Source organism: Arthrobotrys flagrans (genome assembly GCF_004000055.1).
Source record: "Arthrobotrys flagrans strain CBS H-5679 chromosome Unknown unitig_0, whole genome shotgun sequence".
In the NCBI taxonomy this organism is placed as follows: Eukaryota; Fungi; Ascomycota; class Orbiliomycetes; order Orbiliales; family Orbiliaceae; genus Arthrobotrys; species Arthrobotrys flagrans.
In genome coordinates this window covers 8,079,717-8,098,189 of record NW_027137550.1, presented here as the reverse complement: position 1 = coordinate 8,098,189, position 18,473 = coordinate 8,079,717, and the positions used below count along the sequence as shown (strand labels likewise).

Below are 18,473 nucleotides of genomic sequence, written 5' to 3'. Positions count from 1 at the left end.
CCATCATTCCGTTTACAAGTGACCGTCTTTATACCATTGCCCGTGGGGCAAATTTTTCTGGCTTGCGTTTTTTTGGTTTTTTTCTCTCCGCCTCTGCCTCTGCTTCTACTGCTTTTGGTTCTGCTTCTCCGTCACCCGTGTATTATATGGCGTTATGAATAGCCAGGGGAGGGTTTTATGTGCGAACTACTAATGGAACGGCGCGATGCATTTTTACTCGTGTCTTGAAGCTCAATAAACGTAAATATGCTCTCGAAGTCGTGTGATCTGAGGAGAAGTGCTAATATATCACATGACCAACAGGTGTTTGCGTGGGAAGCCCTAACTTCGAGCCCTCGCTTATATTTCCTTATTCGGACTAGCTCACAAAATAAACTGTGTGTCTGTTTCCAACACAAGGGAAAGAGGTACACCAAAATTTTTGCTTGCCTGGCTTTGGACTTCCTCGACAAATTTCACGACGACATCACCATCAAACCATCACCACACCTATCACCCCATCCTATACTACCGAAAAACCCACCGGTTTTAATACACATCAGTCACAATGTCGGCAAAGAGAGGGTAGGTTTTTGCTTTCTTTGTTTTCTTGGGTCGAATCGATTTGGAGGTTGGAGGTTGGAGTTTTGTGGAGGTGGATTTGAGGGTCTTTGTGGGGGTTTGAGCGAAGATTGGTGATGCTGCTGCTTCTGATGGTCTGCTTTGCTATGCTACGGATACTATGGGAATATTGGAGAGACTACTGGAATGATTGATGATATGGGGGAGGGAAGGGTAGATTGGATGGATGGACTATGGAATGGCATACGGAAGGTCTATTGTTGAAAGATTGAAGAGAAGGGATTTGAAGAGATGGATATCAACGATTATCACCAGCTTGGATTTACAGCACCAAGGGAATGGTGTCAGCAGCAGCAGAGGCATCAGCAGCATCATAATTTCCAATTCAACCTCCACAATCCTCTCCGAACCTCCAAATCTTCTCACCATATATTACAAAAAAAAAAAAAAAAAGATGAAATAAATGCTAACCCCCCACTAGCAAAGGTGCCGCAGGCAACAAACTCAAGATGACCTTGGGTCTCCCCGTCGGAGCCGTCATGAACTGTGCCGACAACTCCGGTGCCCGAAACCTGTACATCATCGCCGTCGCCGGTGCAGGTGCCCGTCTTAACCGTCTCCCAGCCGCTGGTGTCGGTGACATGGTCATGGCCACTGTCAAGAAGGGAAAGCCAGAATTGAGGAAGAAGGTCATGCCGGCTGTTGTTGTTAGGCAGAGTAAACCTTGGAGAAGGCAGGATGGGGTTTATTTGTACTTTGAGGATAATGCTGGTGTGGTATGTTTTTTATCTTATATTTCTGAGGGTTTGGGAAGGGAGACTAACGAGGGGGTTAGATTGTTAATCCGAAAGGAGAAATGAAGGGTTCTGCTATTACTGGACCTGTTGGAAAGGAAGCTGCGGACTTATGGCCTGTAAGTGCCCATATCCCCCACACTTCTAACAAAAGATATATATACTAACTGGAACATAACAGCGTATCGCGAGTAACTCCGGTGTAGTGATGTGAGGTTCCTTTTCTGTATTGTCCGTTTTCCTGCTTGCAATTTCCTTTATTACTACTACTCTTATACACCTTTATTCCTCCTTTGTATATCTTCTTTGAGCATATCGATACGACTCTTTTTTCGCTCCTGGCTCCCTCCCCTTTTTCTTTATTATTACTACCACCATTATCACCAACTACGACCACAACTACCGGGATGCATTACATTATGTGGGGGAGGGAGGTTCTACGATAGAATGATGATGCTGGAGGAAGTGTTATATTGTTTCTCCTTAGCTAGTATTTTCGCTATGGGGGGAATATTACCTGGCCTTGCATACTGATATGAAGGAGGAGGGATGATTATGCCCGGTGTAATCAAGTACTTTACTACTGGGGTGGTGTTATCTTTTCTTTCTTTTTTCTTTTTTTCTTTCTGGATGATGGTAATAGACGAATTCATTCATTCAGGAGAATTGTCGTCCCGTATACATTCATAATACTCGTAGATGTTATAGATACGTGAGGAGGTAATGTAGTTTATATCGTGGCGGGGCTGTTGATGTCGTTATTATGGCTGGCCGGCTTAACGTTACATCCATTTCGTCACCCAACCTCTAGCCAACATCAACTTCAACCTCATCTCAACTTCATATCAACTCCAATTCCCAATCATCACCACTTTTTTCCCCTCCTCTCCCTTTCGGAGTCCAAGATCCCAGCCAATTGCTGCTCCAACCGATCCCGGAGTCTATCCGTACCCGGCCGGATGGCTTGAAATTTGGTACAGCCACGCCACACACCCCTTAGCTAACTAAACCTCCTTTAAGCTGCCAGATAGCACTTCGAAACCCGTGATGAAAAGGGACCAACTAAAACCAAACCACCTCCTGAGCTAAAAGCAGGACAGCAGACTTTCTGCAGGTCTGCTTTTTCTAGCTTCTTCAAGCCATCATGGTTTAGTTTTCGACATTCGCTATTCTTACGCTGTTTTTATTGTCACTCCTTACATTACTCGTCACGAGTTATCGCCTTCGCTGCTGTCGTATATATCCGGCACGAACGTTAAAATCACTACGAACGAAGACTAAACCTCGGACGTCATCTATTTTGTTATATTCTTATCGACTACCTCTACCACGGTCCGTCCGTCTGTGTGGCTTAAGGAGGACCAATCGATAGAACTAGCCGTCAATGGTGGTCCCTTGAAGCGAAACCTCACCCTTCGTGTATATATTACCAACCAACACAAACCAGCCAACCATCAATAATGCCCTCCCTATACTCCATCCTCTCACCACTCCTCTCCATCCTCACGGTGATCTCCATTCTCTCCACAACAGGTCTTTACGTTTATCCTCTCCTCCTAAACTGCAGCTACCCCAACCCAAACGCCCCATTTCGACTCCTCACCCTCGCCGACCCCCAACTCGAAGGCGACACTTCAATCTACTCTGCCCGTTACGCCTCTTCCCCACCATGGATCCGATCACTCCGTCGGTTTCGAAAGACACTAGATCTCTGGGGAAACGATCACTATCTCGCCCATATCTACCGTACATTACACACCACCGTTCCCGTCCTGACCAGTTTATTACCATTCCTACCACAAGGTTTACCGCCGCCTACGCATGTTACGGTTCTTGGGGATCTGATAGGATCTCAATGGATCAGTAATACTGAGTTTAATTCCCGTGGGAACAGGTTTTGGAATACAGTATTCCCTACGGCGAGGAGGTTACCGCCTAGGGCGCTTACTGAGTCGGGGAGGATTCCCAAGACGATATATCCGTTGATTCAATGGCCGGATACGTTGATTAATGTGGTTGGGAATCATGATATTGGGTATTCTGGGGATATTCGACCTGATTTGGTAAAGCGGTTTGAAGAAACATATGGACCGGTGAATTATGAATTTACGGTCCCGTTTCCTGGTGTTAACACTTCCGAATCCATCGATGGGATCTCGAAAAACATCACGATAACGCCCAGCTTAAGAATCATAAACCTAAACAGCCTAAACATCGACTCCCCGGCCCGAGACTACAACATTCAAATGCAAACTTACGATTTCATGAATAAAGTTTTTTCAGAGGATATCAACTGGGACGGATCAGTAGGCACAGTACTCCTAACCCACGTTCCACTTCACAAACCTGCGGGCGTTTGCGTTGACCCACCGATGGAAAAATATTATGAGCCGAAATATGGTTCGTTGCTTAGAGAGCAGAACCACATTTCGAAAGGAGCGAGTGATATGTTACTCGGTGAGCTGTTTGGGATTAGAAGGGTTGGAGAGGAAAAAATTGGGGAGGGGAAGGAGATGGGGATTATTTTGACGGGGCATGATCATGAGGGGTGTGATACTGTACATTGGTTTGGGAAGAACGGTGGTGATGGGAAGGAAGGGGAGAAGGAGTGGAAGAGTGCGAAGTGGGGGGAGAGGAAGGGGAAGGTTGGGAAGGGGGAGAAGTGGGTTAGAGAGGTTACGGTTAGGAGTATGATGGGGGAGTTTGGGGGAAATGCGGGGTTGACGAGTGCGTGGTTTGATGTTGAGACGATGAGTATGTTCCCTTCAACCCCCCTCTACGTCTTTATTAAAAATGGGGATGAACGAAGCTAATCGATGTTTATCAGGCTGGAGATTTGAGTATTCATCTTGTCCAGTCGGAGTACAGCATTTCTGGTGGACGGTTCACATCGTGGATTTCATCACCATGGTGTTAGCTATAGTAGTGGGGATTATGGCGGCTGTTGGGGCGGATAGGAGGAAGAGTAAGGTGCCGAGGGTTGTGGTTACTAAGGCGAATGGGAGTTCGAAGGGGATTAAGGAGAAGAAGGTGCAGTGAATACATTACATACTTATACATAGGATGAAAGTATCATAGATATATATTAGCATGTGAACATTTATGAGATGGTAAGCATTTAGCATGGCAGATTTGTTTGGTCAAGTTTAGTTTTAGCATATGTTTAGGGATTTTGTTAGATTTCATAGAAGCAATTCCAACGGTCTTCATTCGTTCGCCCATAGCTTAGAGGCCTTGAGATTAGGATAGGATGGAGGCTAAGGTGTTAAGAATGATAAGTAGCATTGCACGCCCACCCATATGGCCACGGCATCTATCAAAAGTGTGTATTATAATACAGCATGCTATCGCCTACTTCTCCTCTCAAGATCAGGAGTATTCCAACACGACGGAAGAGATTCAAACTACTCCTCCATCAAATCCCCCTCCTCCTTAACCCCATTAACAGCACTAGCACACGACATCCCCGCTTGCCTATCCACCATACCCACAAGCGCCGTAACGATATTCTCCTCGATCCCCCTCTTCCCCACATCCTCCAAATGCTTCTTCGGATCCAACTTACCCACGTACCTAGTCTTCAATTCCTGCGCACTCAACCCACCTTCCTCCTCCACCCTCTTCGTATACTGTTCCGCCAACCCCACCATCTTCTCCATCCGAACCACGTTCTCCTCATCCGCCTTTTTAAAATCCGGCATTTCCAGCGCAGCAGTCCACACATTTTTATGTAAATTCATGAGCATATTCTCCTCCAGCGGAGTTTTCCTATAATTTATTGCGATGGAATAATAATGTCGGTTCAGGCCGTGGACGAGGGCTTGCACGGACGGCTTTTGGAGGTATCCGAGGTTCGAAGTTGATTGACGAGGTTCTTGGCCCATCATTAGAGATTGAGGGTTTATGAGACGGAAGGCATCGATTACGACTTTTCCTTTGACGGATTGGATGGGGTCGATTACGACGGCTACTGCGCGAGGGGTGAGTTGTTCGAAGGATTGTTGGGTGTTTATGTCGACGGAGGAGAGCCAGCAGCCGAAACCGGGATGGGAGTGGTACCAGCCTACTACTGTTTCGTGGCTGTATACGACGAAGGTTAGATGTGTTAACCAGGGAAGAAAGAGGGGGGGGTTAGTTACCGTCCGGTCTGGCGAAGCATATCCATCATTTTGGTTTGAAAGACGGGATCGACGGCTTCAACGGAGACGCCGGTACCGCTTTGGGGCATTGCGAAGACCTGTGGATGTTAGTATTGTGACAGGTTTGGAGGTGGGGATGGCGTACGTCGACTACTCTGACGGTATAGTCGTCCACGAATTCGCCTAACATTAGACCCATGACTTCCATAGGAACACCTATAAAAAAACACGTTAGATAACCCTTCCTTCCTGGAATATCCCCTTGGTGACGAGTCGATGGATAGTATTGGATGGGATAGATGGATGAGATTCGTACCGGCTCTGCCATGCCGTAACATCTTCAACAAAGCTAAGGACGAAATATACACCGTCTCAGAGTTATCGATCGCAGGTGCATCCTACTCATGATACCACCAGATTAGCTCCCTCTTTCGTTGTAATTCGTGATGAAGACGCAGTAGAGGTTTACGTACGACGCCAGGAGCCGGTCCGCCCATCCCCCCGCCGGGGAACATGCGACTTAATCTTTCCATCTTGGATGTGTAAGGTAGGTTGGTTTGGGGGCTATGAGGAGGTTAGGTGGTGGTGATGTGGTATTGGATGGAGGTTGAGGGTCGTGATGAGGCGTCGTGGATGGGTTTGGTGGTGGGTGTGCTGTTGGAGGCGAGTTTGGAGCTTGCTAAGCTGTGGACGTGATGCTGTTGGAAAAAGCAAAGTCAAAGCAACGCATACAGGATGTGGTATGTTTCGACGCAACATTAAGAGGCTATCCTGTAACGTGAAGAGTAACTTTTACCATCATTATTGAGATTCTGAAAGTGATAATATAATTTTAGAGGGCTTGCATACAGTTTAAAGGCTTGGTTGTATATGAAATATATAGTTGAATTTTCATATAACATTGTATCTGTTATGTGCGCTCCTCCGATATAGTATACTTTGTGTGCAGGGTACGGGTACGATAGATAAAAGTGGAATAGTTAATACATCGTCCACCCCCCGCTGACATTCACCGTCTGCCCACTAACCCATCTGCTCCCCTCCCCCGCCAACCAAACCACAACCTCACTGACCTCCTCCTTCGTCCCAAACCTTTGTTTAACCGGCGTATCCTCCCTCTGCCTCCCCTTAATCCTTTCCGGAATAGTGTCCAACATATCGGTCTGTATAGGCCCACAAGCAACCACATTAACCGTCGTTCCATTTCCTCCCAACTCCGCCGCCCACGACCTCGTCAATCCCTCCAACGCAGCTTTTGAAGAACAGTACAGAGATAATCCCGGAAACCCGGATCGACCGGCTACCGATGAGATATTTATGATTCTAGAGTTCGGGGGAATATAGGGTAACGCGGATTTTAGGAGTAGCATGGGAGCGAGGATGTTAAGGGTGTAAGTGTCCGTAAAGTCGTTTTCGGTTATTTCTGATACGGGCAGGCCGATTTGGACGGCGGCGTTGTTGATTATGATGTTGATGTGGTTTGTTGGGGAGAGGGGGAGGGATTGGTTTATTATCGAGGGGAAACAGGAGGGGTCGCGGAGGTCGGCTTGGATTGCGAGGCTGGACGGGGTGGAGGTGAGGTTGTGGGGGAGGGAGGAGATTTCTTTTATCAGGTCGTTGGCGGCGGCGGTGGAGGATGGAGAGGTGTAGATTATTACTACCTGTTCATTTATAATATTAAGGATTGGAGATCTCGCTTGAGGGTTCATATCGTATGTAATATGGGGGTATGGAATACCTTTGCACCGGTCTTCGCCAATGCGAGTGCCATATCTGCACCGAGTCCTCTAGAACCGCCGGTTACGATCGCGAGCTTGCCTTCTAGTGGTAGTGGGGTGGATTCCGATGCCATCCTTTTATCAGACCAGACTGTAATTTCTTTTAATTTACTTTCTTTATAAACTTCGGAACTCGTGTATAAGATTTTCGAAGGTTTGGGGTTTATATAAGAATGTTGGAGAAAGTGCGTTGACGTGTTGGATCCAGGATATGATGTAACTCAGTTGGCGTTGACTGAAGGCCCAATTTCCTTAGGAACTTCGATAGGATATCTCGAACGGGATGGATTTATAGACGTAAGAATTGAGATTTTTTTTTAAGTATTGCTGGGTTTTCTGTTGACGTTGGAGGATTTTATATAAACCGTCGAGAGAGTCCGAAGCAAAGAAGCGGCGATTGCCGGTATACGTATTATTTAAGCAAAGACTGTCCGGTAACGCCGCTGAATAGAATAACACGAGGAACTTGCCAGCCATTAGTTCGCTTTCGGTAAATGTGGTCCGAGTGCACGAGTGTGTTTATCGAAGTGTGGATTATCATGGGAAGGGATTATCGACATGAGGGGTTGGCCGGCAGGAAATTATGCAGGTTCTATTCTCTCGCATATAATGGCTCCCGCGATTTAAGACCCTATCGTAAGCCACAGGTATTTTGGATTGTGGATTTTGGTAGGTATGGCGGGCCATACCGTAGACCCTGCGTTTTATGGATGTTGTCAGCTGTGGTAAGATCTGGGCGAGTGTATGATATCATGATAGATCTAGAATGGAGTGTTCGCCAGGCCTAGATCGTTGGGTCTTCCGATGGTATATGGCTAGAAGGTAATATCTGTAATCTAACATTTGACGATATCGATCGCGGTGGTTGGGAATTTTAATTCGGTGTAGTTGGTAATACTGTAAAGTTATCTCGTAAACCAAATGCTACCGCGAAGATATGAAGTGTCATTTTGGCACGTGGAAAGAATTTGATATATAATACGAGGCAATCGAACCACCCGTCTACTTAGTCAATCTTTATATTGGAGTATCCACGAACAAATCTCGAAATCCTCGAGCCCTCACGAATATTGTAGATATCGATGGTTCACAAAACATGACACCCTTCATTCCGATCCACAGGCGAAAAAGAGTGGCAAGGATCAAGTGAATGCAAACGTTAATGTTTGACCACGGCAGCGACAATTGGCGATTACAGTAGAGGTTGAGGGAACGAGAGTGCGACATGGATTCGTGCTTGGGTTTCGCTTGTTTCTGATTGGCCGAACGCAAGCATTTTCTCGATAACCGCAATGCACAGCGCACTTGATGCTTGTTTGCTTGTTATCTTGGCAATTTAGTTGGTCGCCCCCACCGCAACCGCACAAGCTCTGTTTTTTTGCGACTTTTCACACGACGTATTTTCATATATCGATGCTAGATGAGTTTTTGCTAGATGAGTTTTGGGTGTAGTATATGGTGAAGGGAATCTGGAATCGCGGGTAGATATCTTATATCTTGAGATGAGTGTTTTTTTGTTTTGTGTTATGTTGATCCTTTGGTGGAGAGTCCGCGCGACGAAAAGTTGTAGGCGTCATAATATACTGGGATGCAACAGACGATTCAAGGGTAACTATTTGGATACCATGGATCTGTTGTTATATACCGATGACCATATCGTTTACTATTTTAGGTATTCGCCTGTATATCTCTGAAATATGCTTATATTCTAAGAAATACATCCGATAAAGACCTTCGGGTATACGTACGTCCCTCTAGTGGTGCTCCTGAAATGATATCGAATCCGATCGACAGGAACGTCTTTTTGAGGATATCTTGCATCGTATATAAAAGAGTAATCCCTTGCCTCATGCTCGTATGTGTCCGTACTCAAAAAGCGGCTCGGCTCGATTGCTCAATACATTCTTGTCTTATGCTGTTTTAGCCCAGACCGGTATAGTACAGTACATGATACAGTGACACAGACCGGTCCACTGCTTTACCTGGGTCGCTACTTATCCTATGAAGAGAAATACGCCTGTTTCTGCTGTTTTTACCCGTCTTCTTTTGTCTTTCTCCTCCGTTACTAGATAATATAACATATCTGACTATATTATATATACAAATACTTATTTTGTATAGTATTTTCTCAAATGTCGGAACTAGTAATAAAGTGTTTGAGTATTTGATGTTGGTTAAAAGACCTAAAGGTTGCCGCAGAGCAAAAGAGCGAAGAGCAAGAGAACAAAAAAAAAAAAAAAAAGGCGGAAAAAGCAAAAACACAACCAAAGAAAGAACCAACTTTGACCGGACTTTCCTCTCCTTCTTCATCAAAATTAAAATATCTCCTTCTAAAAAGCCTCCCTTCCTCAGAAAAACACGACAAAAAAACCAACATCCACCCGTCATCATTTACCTCTGGAAGGAAAAAAAATTCTAGACGGACGAAAGCCATATCGTCTGGCTATTGCAGGTAATTTTTTTTCTCACGATTTGATTTCGGTTTCGTGACGGAGACGAGGTGTTATTATTATAATATTTGACGTTTTATTCCTCATTCGTCGGTAAGCTAACTAGCTGATTGTACCCTTTTTGCTTCTATCCTTTGCCTTTGCTTTTGATATTGGATTTTTTGCCTTTGCGTGAGTATACTCCGGATGGAATATAGTATGATATGATACTCTTGTATCTTGTATTGTACCGTATACTGACAGACCGGAGTATATGTACGCGATGGCATGGTACGGTATGGCATGGCATGACATTTGGTTAGGATTACAACCACTGACATGTACAGCCCAGCTTTATCAGAGAAGCCAAAGGGAATCTGATATTCCTTTTACCGTTAACAGCTTCATACTGCTTTTCTTCCCTAAACTCTCTGGGAGATAATCCATGAACCTGCCTGGTAAGTTTACTTGATACGATGCATTTGCCATGCATCATGACACAAAATCCCTCTTTGTCCAGCCCTTTTCTATGCATTATATTCTATCTTCCCCGTCTGTAAACCCGTCTCATCTGTCTATCTTGCTCCTCCTCTACATTTTGTTACCCGTTTCCACCTGCAAAACCCAGGGAATCCGTGGCCGGGGTTAACCAGAGATACCTCTTACCGGCGTGTTCGTGTCCACTCTGATTGGAAGGGCCCTTTTTCCCTAACAAAACCGAGATTTCCCTGGTCCGCAACACATTTTCCCTTTTGCTTGGCCCGTTTCGTCGGTCAACCTCTCGAACGAAACAACACATCCGTTTCCAGCCCCATGAAACCTTACTTTCCTTCACTCCCTTCACCTCTTCACTTCACATCTCATCATCCTTGCTACCTCCCTTCCTCCCTCTTTACCCCCTCTCCATCATTCCTTCTATACCAGGTATTTACCTTGATATCCGTATTCATATTCCCTAGATTGCTTTTAATCCATCGTTGTCATTATCCTTACCCTTACCCTTATTAATATTCGTTCGCCTTTTTCTTCCTTTATGAAATTCGGTTTATTTCTATTTTTATGCATCTATATACTCTACCAGAGAAGAAACAGCAAATGCTAACTATTATCGGCACTATTTGATCTTAGCTTCTTCGTGAAATCCCATTTTTTTTTTTTGGTGCCACGAAGCGGGCATCTTTCACTGCTGCACCCTTGCCGTATTGGTACGGGATTTGATCCAATTTGATATCGACATCCAATATCAAAGATACCAGTCCTGATATCAAATCAGACAGACACCTTTTTTGATATTGTCGTCCTTTGTCATCCTCAATCATGACTTCTGAGGGGCAAGATGCCTCGACGTCTTTACAGCAACAGCTGCCTTCCCGGCCAACATCTCCTCCAAAGGAACGTTCTCAGACTCCCAAGATACTAACTCCCGTTGTGGGAACTCCAGATATTACCTCTGTTGCCTCTGTTGCTTCGATTCCATCTGCTGCTTCTGTTCCTGAAATTCCTCCCACAAAACGTCGTTCTCTTTCTCCGATGCCTCCTTCTGCGCACAGTGATACCTTTCCAAATCCCTTCAATGCTCCCTTTCATACACATAGTCTTCCTACGAGTATGGGATCTCATTCTGCCCCTCCAGAAGGGCCTACCATATGTTTGGACCCACATAGCAAGTTGCAACAGCATCAGCCTTTGCCACCGAATCCTCGGCCTTATAATAACAATAAGCCGGGATTCAAGCTGCAGCCGTCTGGTCTTAAACCCGGTTCTGACAGGAAACCTTCTCCTGATGATGGCAATCTTCTGGAATCGATGTTTTCAAAGGACGATGACAAGAAGCGAACTCAATCCATCTCCAAATCCGTACGCAAGGGATCTAGGGCTGGTGGCGATTCTCACCGAAGAACATCAAGCGGTGGTTTGACAACTATCCCGTACATTCCAAAAGGGTTTAGGAATATAGTCTCCAATGAACCGGCTCAGACTCCTTTGATGCAGGCCATTCACAATCCTATATCTTTGGATACCAGTTCGTCGACAACTTCGCCTTTTGGGCAGTCTTCGATTCAAAGACTGAGTTCTCCACACCAATGTGGCCCTCCAAAGCTAGGACTCAATACCCAATTTGGTTCAAGAACTGGGTCTCCGGAACCCGGCTCATCGGCTACTCCGACGACAGCTGCATCACCAGGATCCCCCATGGGACGGAGAAGGTCTCGCGTTGATGGTGATAAACCACCCGGCTCTGCCAAGGGTCGTGCGCGTCAACGTTCACTGTTACCAAAGTCGACCAGTATCCAGTTTGAGAGTGTGCCGTATCCATATCCAAATAGTGAGTCTAGCGTCTTCGTCCAAGTATCTCCTAGAGCTTCGACGACATCTCTGCAATTCCAACCACCATTGGTGCCATATCATCCGCAGCCACCCCCTCCACCGCCGCAGCATCACCAGCATCAGCTGCCACCGCCACCACCTCAGCATGGTTCCCCACCGCCACCTCCACCTCCACCTGGTCCATCCGGGCCTCCGACTCATGGTATATTCATGTCGCCAATTGGGCCTCCTCCTTCTCATTTTGGTCCTCCTCCTCCTCAAGCGTACTCGCATTTTAATATTCATCAAAGTATACCTCATCCTCGTTCTCCAGGTGCTCAACAACATCAAGGCCTTCCTCCCCCTCCACCATCTCATAGGCCTCCTCCTCCTCCTCCTCCTCCTCCACCTGCTGGGTCAGGGAATCCTTTTAGTAGTAATGGTGCTCATCCTCCTCCTGAGTTTCGTCCCATCGACTATGGACACCCTCGTGGTCATGGCCCTCCTCCACCTATGCCTGGGCATGGGTATTCTCCCATTATGTCGAATATGTCGCCTCACCCCTCAGACGGTTTGAGGAAGGCATTGTTTCCTGGGCATGATCGTTCTGCGGATAGTAGGAAATCTTCCATGACGAGGACAACGCCTTTTAGTGGAGCACCGAGTACATTTATGGAGGATGTTACCAGTCCTACTACCGCAAGCTTCAATAGTTCTCATAATACTCTTTTTGAAAGACGGGACCAGCCAATTGTCGCACCAAAGAGTCCTACACCACCCATTATGCAACAACAACAACACCAACCACCACAAGGCCCTATTGAACCTCCAAGTCGACAATTTATCCTAGGTCCTCCTCTAAATTTCACTCCTGGTTCAACATACCCGCCTCATCAACTTTCTCACTTTCACCCGCATCCTTCTACTGCTTCTTCTCCTTTCCCACAACAACAGCTTCCTCATCTTCCACAATCTTTACCTTCAACTTCAACATCACCTAACAGAGAACTATCTTCATTCCTTCCTCAACCTACCACACCGCGACGAAAGGGATCCGACAAAAGCAAGCAGGCTCCGAAAGCTCCTTCTACTGCGTCTGCTTCGACGACCTCTACCAGTCAGCAACGCGTCTCTATAAGCAACAAGTCCCAGCCCCCTCCATCCCCTCAAGCAGGAGCTACAAAAGTCGAAGCTTCCGTACCTGGAAAGGACCATCCACCTCCTTCACCAGCTACGCCAATGATCAAAAGACGTTCTGCATACGTCGCAGGTGGTGGTATCAAGACTACCGACCTCGCTCTCCCCAAACCAGATGTGGTGGAACTGACTGCACCCCCTCCTGATCACCCTTTGGGAACTCCGGTCGATACCGAACAGATGTTGATGATCAACAAGCCGAGGAAGCGAAACAAGGCGAATCCTTCAGTACTCCGTACTAGGGAAAAGGAGGTGGATGACGCCATGACTGCAGCTATCGAAGACCTGGATGGCCAGCCCGGCCGCGAGATTTATGAAACCGACATCCGGTCTGAGGAGCCTGAGGAGAGAACGAAAGAGGCCAGCAAGGAGGCCGAGCCTACGAAACTCCGACAGAAGAGAGCAAGGAGATCCAAAATGGAGATATCTGACGATGATGAGGATGAATATATGGATGACGCTATGGTCCCGTAAGTGTTTTTTTTATACACACCAACACAAGTTATAAAACCCGTTGCAGCCGTTCTAACACGTCGAAAACGATTTCTAGATCTCCACCTGTGGCCAAAAAACCTCGCAGAAGCAGGTTTACAAAGTCTGCACCTTCTGTCGTGTCCGAAACCGCGTCTGAAGAGGAACAGCAACCGCCGCTTGTACTCGGGAAGAGAGCACGCAAGGCTACTACTCGCGCGATTAAGGCCGCCGAGCAATCAACAAAGCGAAGGCGTACTCGAAAGGCCGAGGCTGACGAAGCTGGCACGCAGACGGATTACGTCTCGGCAACTAGTGGTGCCGAGTCTGTTGCTCCGGAGCCGCTGGTTGAGAAGAAGCTTCCCGTCCGTAGAGGAAGAAAACCCCGAGCCAAGGATGATAAGGACAAGGAGAAGGACAAGGAGAAGGGCAAAGAGAAGGAAAAGGAGCCTACTGCTGTTGATGAAGTACGTTCAGCTTTTCTATTTCTATCTACTGCGTTTGCTAACTTAATATCTAGACTGCCAGCGAAGGTGAATCGACTGGCGAGCAGGCTCATCCACAACTGATCGTTAACGGGAAACCGATCAGACTACCAACTCCGCCACCAGCATTTAAGAAACCAGGGTTGGTTGGTTGGTACAGATGTCGTGAGAGGCCAAAGTTTACCGAGGGCGACGAGTACCTAGATGGCGAACATACACTCCGTCGTTTGAATGATTGGTTTCGTCTTCATCACTACAGGACTTCCCAGCCCTTTTTCAAGATGGCTTCTTTGGTCGACGAGGATGGGTGGACGGATACAGAACAGGAGCTTGAGAAGATGGGTCGATCCAAGCCGACTGACTCCAAAGCGCAGAAAACCATATTGTGGGATTCCAAGATTTCGGATGCAGCTTTCGAAAAAGGGTTCGAGCAGCTTGAGAGGAAAGGCAGCGTTGAGCCACTTTCGGCAGCCGAGACCCCTAAGAACGACTTCCCTCCAGAGCCTGCAACGGCTAGTCGAAAACCTACTAGTCTTTCTCGCGTAGAAAATTCTAGGGATGATGGTGATGTTACTGATATCGCAATCGACGAAACCACCTTGTCCACTGCCGTCGCTACTCCGATGGCTGATTTTGACGGAGAACTCTTCCCTACGAAAGAAAAGACGCAAGAGACTGCCGAACCTGTTACTACATTTGTTACGCCGACGCACTCTTTCGGGTTTGATACGATGCGAGGAACTGTTCCTCCGAAGCAAGGCGTGTATAACCATACTGAGCGCAAGAGAAAGAATAAGGCCTCAATTGTTGAAGATTCGGCTCGACACCTCAAAGGTGTTAAATGGATAGTACCACTCATTGAAGGCCGTCCAGCTGAGATTCTTAAACAAACTTGGGATTGGCAAACCGAGCAAAGGAAGATTAGGGAGAAGGCAGAGGCTGAAGCTGCCGCGCTTGCCGCCCTCGAAGATCCGAATGGTGAGAAACCGAAGAAGAGAGGCGGGCGCCGCGGTAAGAAGAAGACCAAGGGGTATGTTATTTTCTGCCAATGCATTTTTAATATAAAGGTACTAATCTTGCTTGATTAATTAGTGATCTCAAGAATTTGGCGTACGCTCGTGAAGTGCGTCGGGCAAAATTGGAAGGCGCAAAGAACCACACCCCAGATGAAGATAACCTTAGTGTCGCATCTGACTTTCTAGTTGGTGATGGAGGCGAGGTTAGCGATGTTACGATGGATGACGACGATAGCGAGAACTCCGATCATTCGAGCGACTGGTCTGCCGACGAGGACGAACCGGAAACGCCATCACAAATGGAGATGGAGAAATTTTATCAAGAGACAATTGCGGATCCTGCCAAGAAGGCATTTCTTGACGAATGGGTCCCGAGATTGTTCCCGAATCTTTACGAACTACCGACTGGCGAAACTCGAAACCGTGGACCGGAGTATACGAATCCTGACGACATTGGTGCAGCTCTTGACACTGCAATAGAAATCGATGATCAAGAGCTTCTCCAGTCCGTCATGATGCACGCAACAATGCAATATGCGATTGTAGCAGACGAGAAGACCCGACTGGACAGCTACCAAGTTAGACGCGGTTTTCTCAAGCCCGAAACCGTTCTTCGACGTGCCAGCAAGCGAAAGGCAGATGACGCTGGACTTGATGAAGGAGAGGATGGTCCCGGACCTAGATATTCAACACGCAGACGTACCGTCAAAAACCCCGATGCAGATGATCAAATTGGTATGACGGGATACTCGACGCCGAGGGTTGCCGGATCTGGTTCGTTTAATGACGCCCAAACCCCTGAGAGAGAGGTCAGAGCCTATAAACCCAGAGGGGGACGGGGTAGTCGCGGTGGAGGGGTAGCACGTGGCGCTGCGAAGGTTGTTAAGACGGAGGTGCCGGTTAATCCCATTACTGGGCTTCCGACTTCGGGGCCGGGTTCAAGAGGTGGACGAGGTGGAAGAGGTGGTAGTGGAAGAGGTGGTAGCGTTAGGGGTGGTAGAGGTGGTAGAGGGGGTCGTGGGCGATCGGTTACTTAGTTGCTTACAATGCGACTCTTTGGGGAGGGTTATGGTGTTTTCACGAATTTTTGGGAATTGTCACTAGTCATAGCGGGTGGCTTCTTTTCTTCATATTGCTCATCTACCTATCGATATTTTTATCTTCTGTCTCGACCGACATAACGAGACACTAACTTACACAGTCGAGTCCATCGCAGCGGTGTCTTCGACACCTCACAAACCCTATTACTCCAGCCTCAACATGCAACACCACCCGGACTTGACAGAACTCCACCAAGAGCCAAAAATATCTACTCTTCTGTATATCTTTTCCAGAAAACCCCCCACGGCGGTTATTAGTGGTGTTGATGGTGTTTCTCTTCTTTTCTTCCTTTCTTGTATACATTTGATCAAAACTTTTTATATGCCTTGTTAATTATTACACCCCTAGGCCCCAACGCGCGAAGGCTTTCGGTTTTTGTACTTACATGGATGATATGAACCAAACTAGCCCTATGGCCTTAGTGTGCATGCTGTTATTGATGCCCGTGGGTTGTCTAGGTTTTTTATTAGGGCGTGGGGGGGTTATATCGATGGTGGATTGATGGGGGCGTGTATTTAAGTTTAACTGAAGGAAGGAAGAGTGAATATAAGATATGATTTTTCAATTTTTTCGGACTGCTCGTAGATGTGTAGATTCTTTTGGTGTGAACCATAGACTTTGTCTCATTGGGTTGATTCCTTGGAACCGTGATGGGTGTAATGGGTACTTGGCTGGGGGAGGTTCGGGGTTTATGGAAGTGTAACGTAGAAGCCCTGCACGAACTAGTGCTGTACCAAGGGATGTCAACTTAGATGCTACCTATCGATAGCCGATAGAAATATGGTATATCAGGAGCGGTGGATAATAATGTTTATACGGAGGTATTGTTTGGTGAAGGTATGATTTACCCATTTCTTCCTCGGTCTCGGCTCCTCTTCCTATTATATATGAAGAGTATAGGATGCTAAATGCATGGCGGTGGGATATTTAGATAGGCAGCGTATTGAGCTAGCGGTGACGTTTCAGCAGGTTACATGGTCTGTAATAATAGGACGGGTTGGGGGGGGGCAGTGGGTATTGTTAGTTTTCTCTCTATTCGATCGTGTAGTTTTTTGATATCGTTGATTTGGAATTGGGATTTTACGATGGATTGGAAGACTTATGCGAAGGTACTATGTGATGGACACCCGCCGGCAAATGTTAGTCAAGATGATGTATTCCGGTTGGAATATGTTTCAAACTGCACGGTATAACCCACCATAAACCCCCTCCATCCAAAAAACTAACGCCACAAAGGCATCAGGCTACTGGACCACCACCACCCTGACAACTTTCAATATATATATATGGAAAATACGTTAGTTTATATCATATTTCAAATCCCGATGGGTCTACTGGAGAAATAGTTGTTGGGGGTGTTGATAAAGGGAAATATTTGGGAAAGTTGAAGGTTTTAAGAGGCGGGGCGACGGTGGGGATGGTGGGGGTGCCGGGGGTTATGGTTGCTACGGGTAGGAATGAGAGTTTTGGGGTTGGCGTATTTGACTGTCGATACTAGGTATGTACTTATTACTTGAATATAAAATGCTTATCTTGCGAATATTAATATTGTTAATGGTTTTAGTTTCCTCTGGCTTTTCCAACAAAACATAATCTCCACCTTCCCAGTCGCAACCTATGACCTTCCCCTCCTCCAAAAAGTCATTTCCGGTATACACCGTCCCCTGTGATACAAAATTCAATCCATCATGGGGTATAGAATTTACTTTTGAATGGCTGGTAATTAACGTTCCATTTAACCATTTAATGACTCCTACTGAAGTTTCGACTGGAAGGAACTCACTGCATAGGAGGTGTGTGCTGGTAATACAGCCGAATGTTGGACGGTATAGGGTGGAGGGGCATGAGGTTTCTTATGTACTTGGCGCCGTTTTGGAGGTATGTGCATACTTACATATCTATTCATAGCTCGGTGGAGCGTGAGATACAAATATCTAAAATTTCAAGTAAATAAAGGTCGGCATACATAGTCCTCAACCCCAAAGAAAACATAACAGCGATAGCAGTTTCAAACCCAAACCCCATCTCAGGATCGATAACCCCCCTCGGCGGACAATCCGGAAACGATATTGAGAATATCGAGAGGATAGCTAAATCCCCACCCGGCCCAATGTATCCGATACCTACTACTCCGTTATCACAGTAGGATAATTCTCCAAGTGTAGGTGTGATAGTTGGAGCTTGTATTGCTGGGG

At 46.6% G+C, this 18,473-nt stretch overlaps 5 protein-coding genes across 5 annotated transcripts; 3 read left to right on the top strand and 2 right to left on the bottom strand.

The window, feature by feature from the left end:
- Positions 1 to 547: 547 nt before the first annotated feature.
- Positions 548 to 1,569, top strand: DFL_005363 (60S ribosomal protein uL14; the record flags this gene model as incomplete). Its single annotated transcript, XM_067634613.1, has 4 exons — positions 548 to 564; positions 1,043 to 1,337; positions 1,397 to 1,474; positions 1,537 to 1,569. 4 exons carry the CDS (start codon positions 548 to 550, stop codon positions 1,567 to 1,569), a joined length of 423 nt encoding a protein of 140 aa, XP_067492664.1.
- Positions 1,570 to 2,815: 1,246 nt separating this feature from the next.
- DFL_005362 (uncharacterized protein) lies at positions 2,816 to 4,394 on the top strand (the record flags this gene model as incomplete). Its single annotated transcript, XM_067634612.1, has 2 exons — positions 2,816 to 4,109; positions 4,183 to 4,394. The coding sequence occupies 2 exons, from the start codon at positions 2,816 to 2,818 to the stop codon at positions 4,392 to 4,394; spliced, it is 1,506 nt and encodes a 501-aa protein (XP_067492663.1).
- Positions 4,395 to 4,759: 365 nt separating this feature from the next.
- DFL_005361 (uncharacterized protein) lies at positions 4,760 to 6,027 on the bottom strand (the record flags this gene model as incomplete). Its single annotated transcript, XM_067634611.1, has 5 exons — positions 4,760 to 5,435; positions 5,495 to 5,592; positions 5,640 to 5,710; positions 5,811 to 5,892; positions 5,968 to 6,027. The coding sequence occupies 5 exons, from the start codon at positions 6,025 to 6,027 to the stop codon at positions 4,760 to 4,762; spliced, it is 987 nt and encodes a 328-aa protein (XP_067492662.1).
- A 447-nt stretch (positions 6,028 to 6,474) lies between these two features.
- DFL_005360 (uncharacterized protein) lies at positions 6,475 to 7,346 on the bottom strand (the record flags this gene model as incomplete). Its single annotated transcript, XM_067634610.1, has 2 exons — positions 6,475 to 7,155; positions 7,233 to 7,346. 2 exons carry the CDS (start codon positions 7,344 to 7,346, stop codon positions 6,475 to 6,477), a joined length of 795 nt encoding a protein of 264 aa, XP_067492661.1.
- A 3,672-nt stretch (positions 7,347 to 11,018) lies between these two features.
- Positions 11,019 to 16,214, top strand: DFL_005359 (uncharacterized protein; the record flags this gene model as incomplete). Its single annotated transcript, XM_067634608.1, has 4 exons — positions 11,019 to 13,675; positions 13,756 to 14,143; positions 14,197 to 15,191; positions 15,254 to 16,214. The coding sequence occupies 4 exons, from the start codon at positions 11,019 to 11,021 to the stop codon at positions 16,212 to 16,214; spliced, it is 5,001 nt and encodes a 1,666-aa protein (XP_067492660.1).
- Positions 16,215 to 18,473: the final 2,259 nt, after the last annotated feature.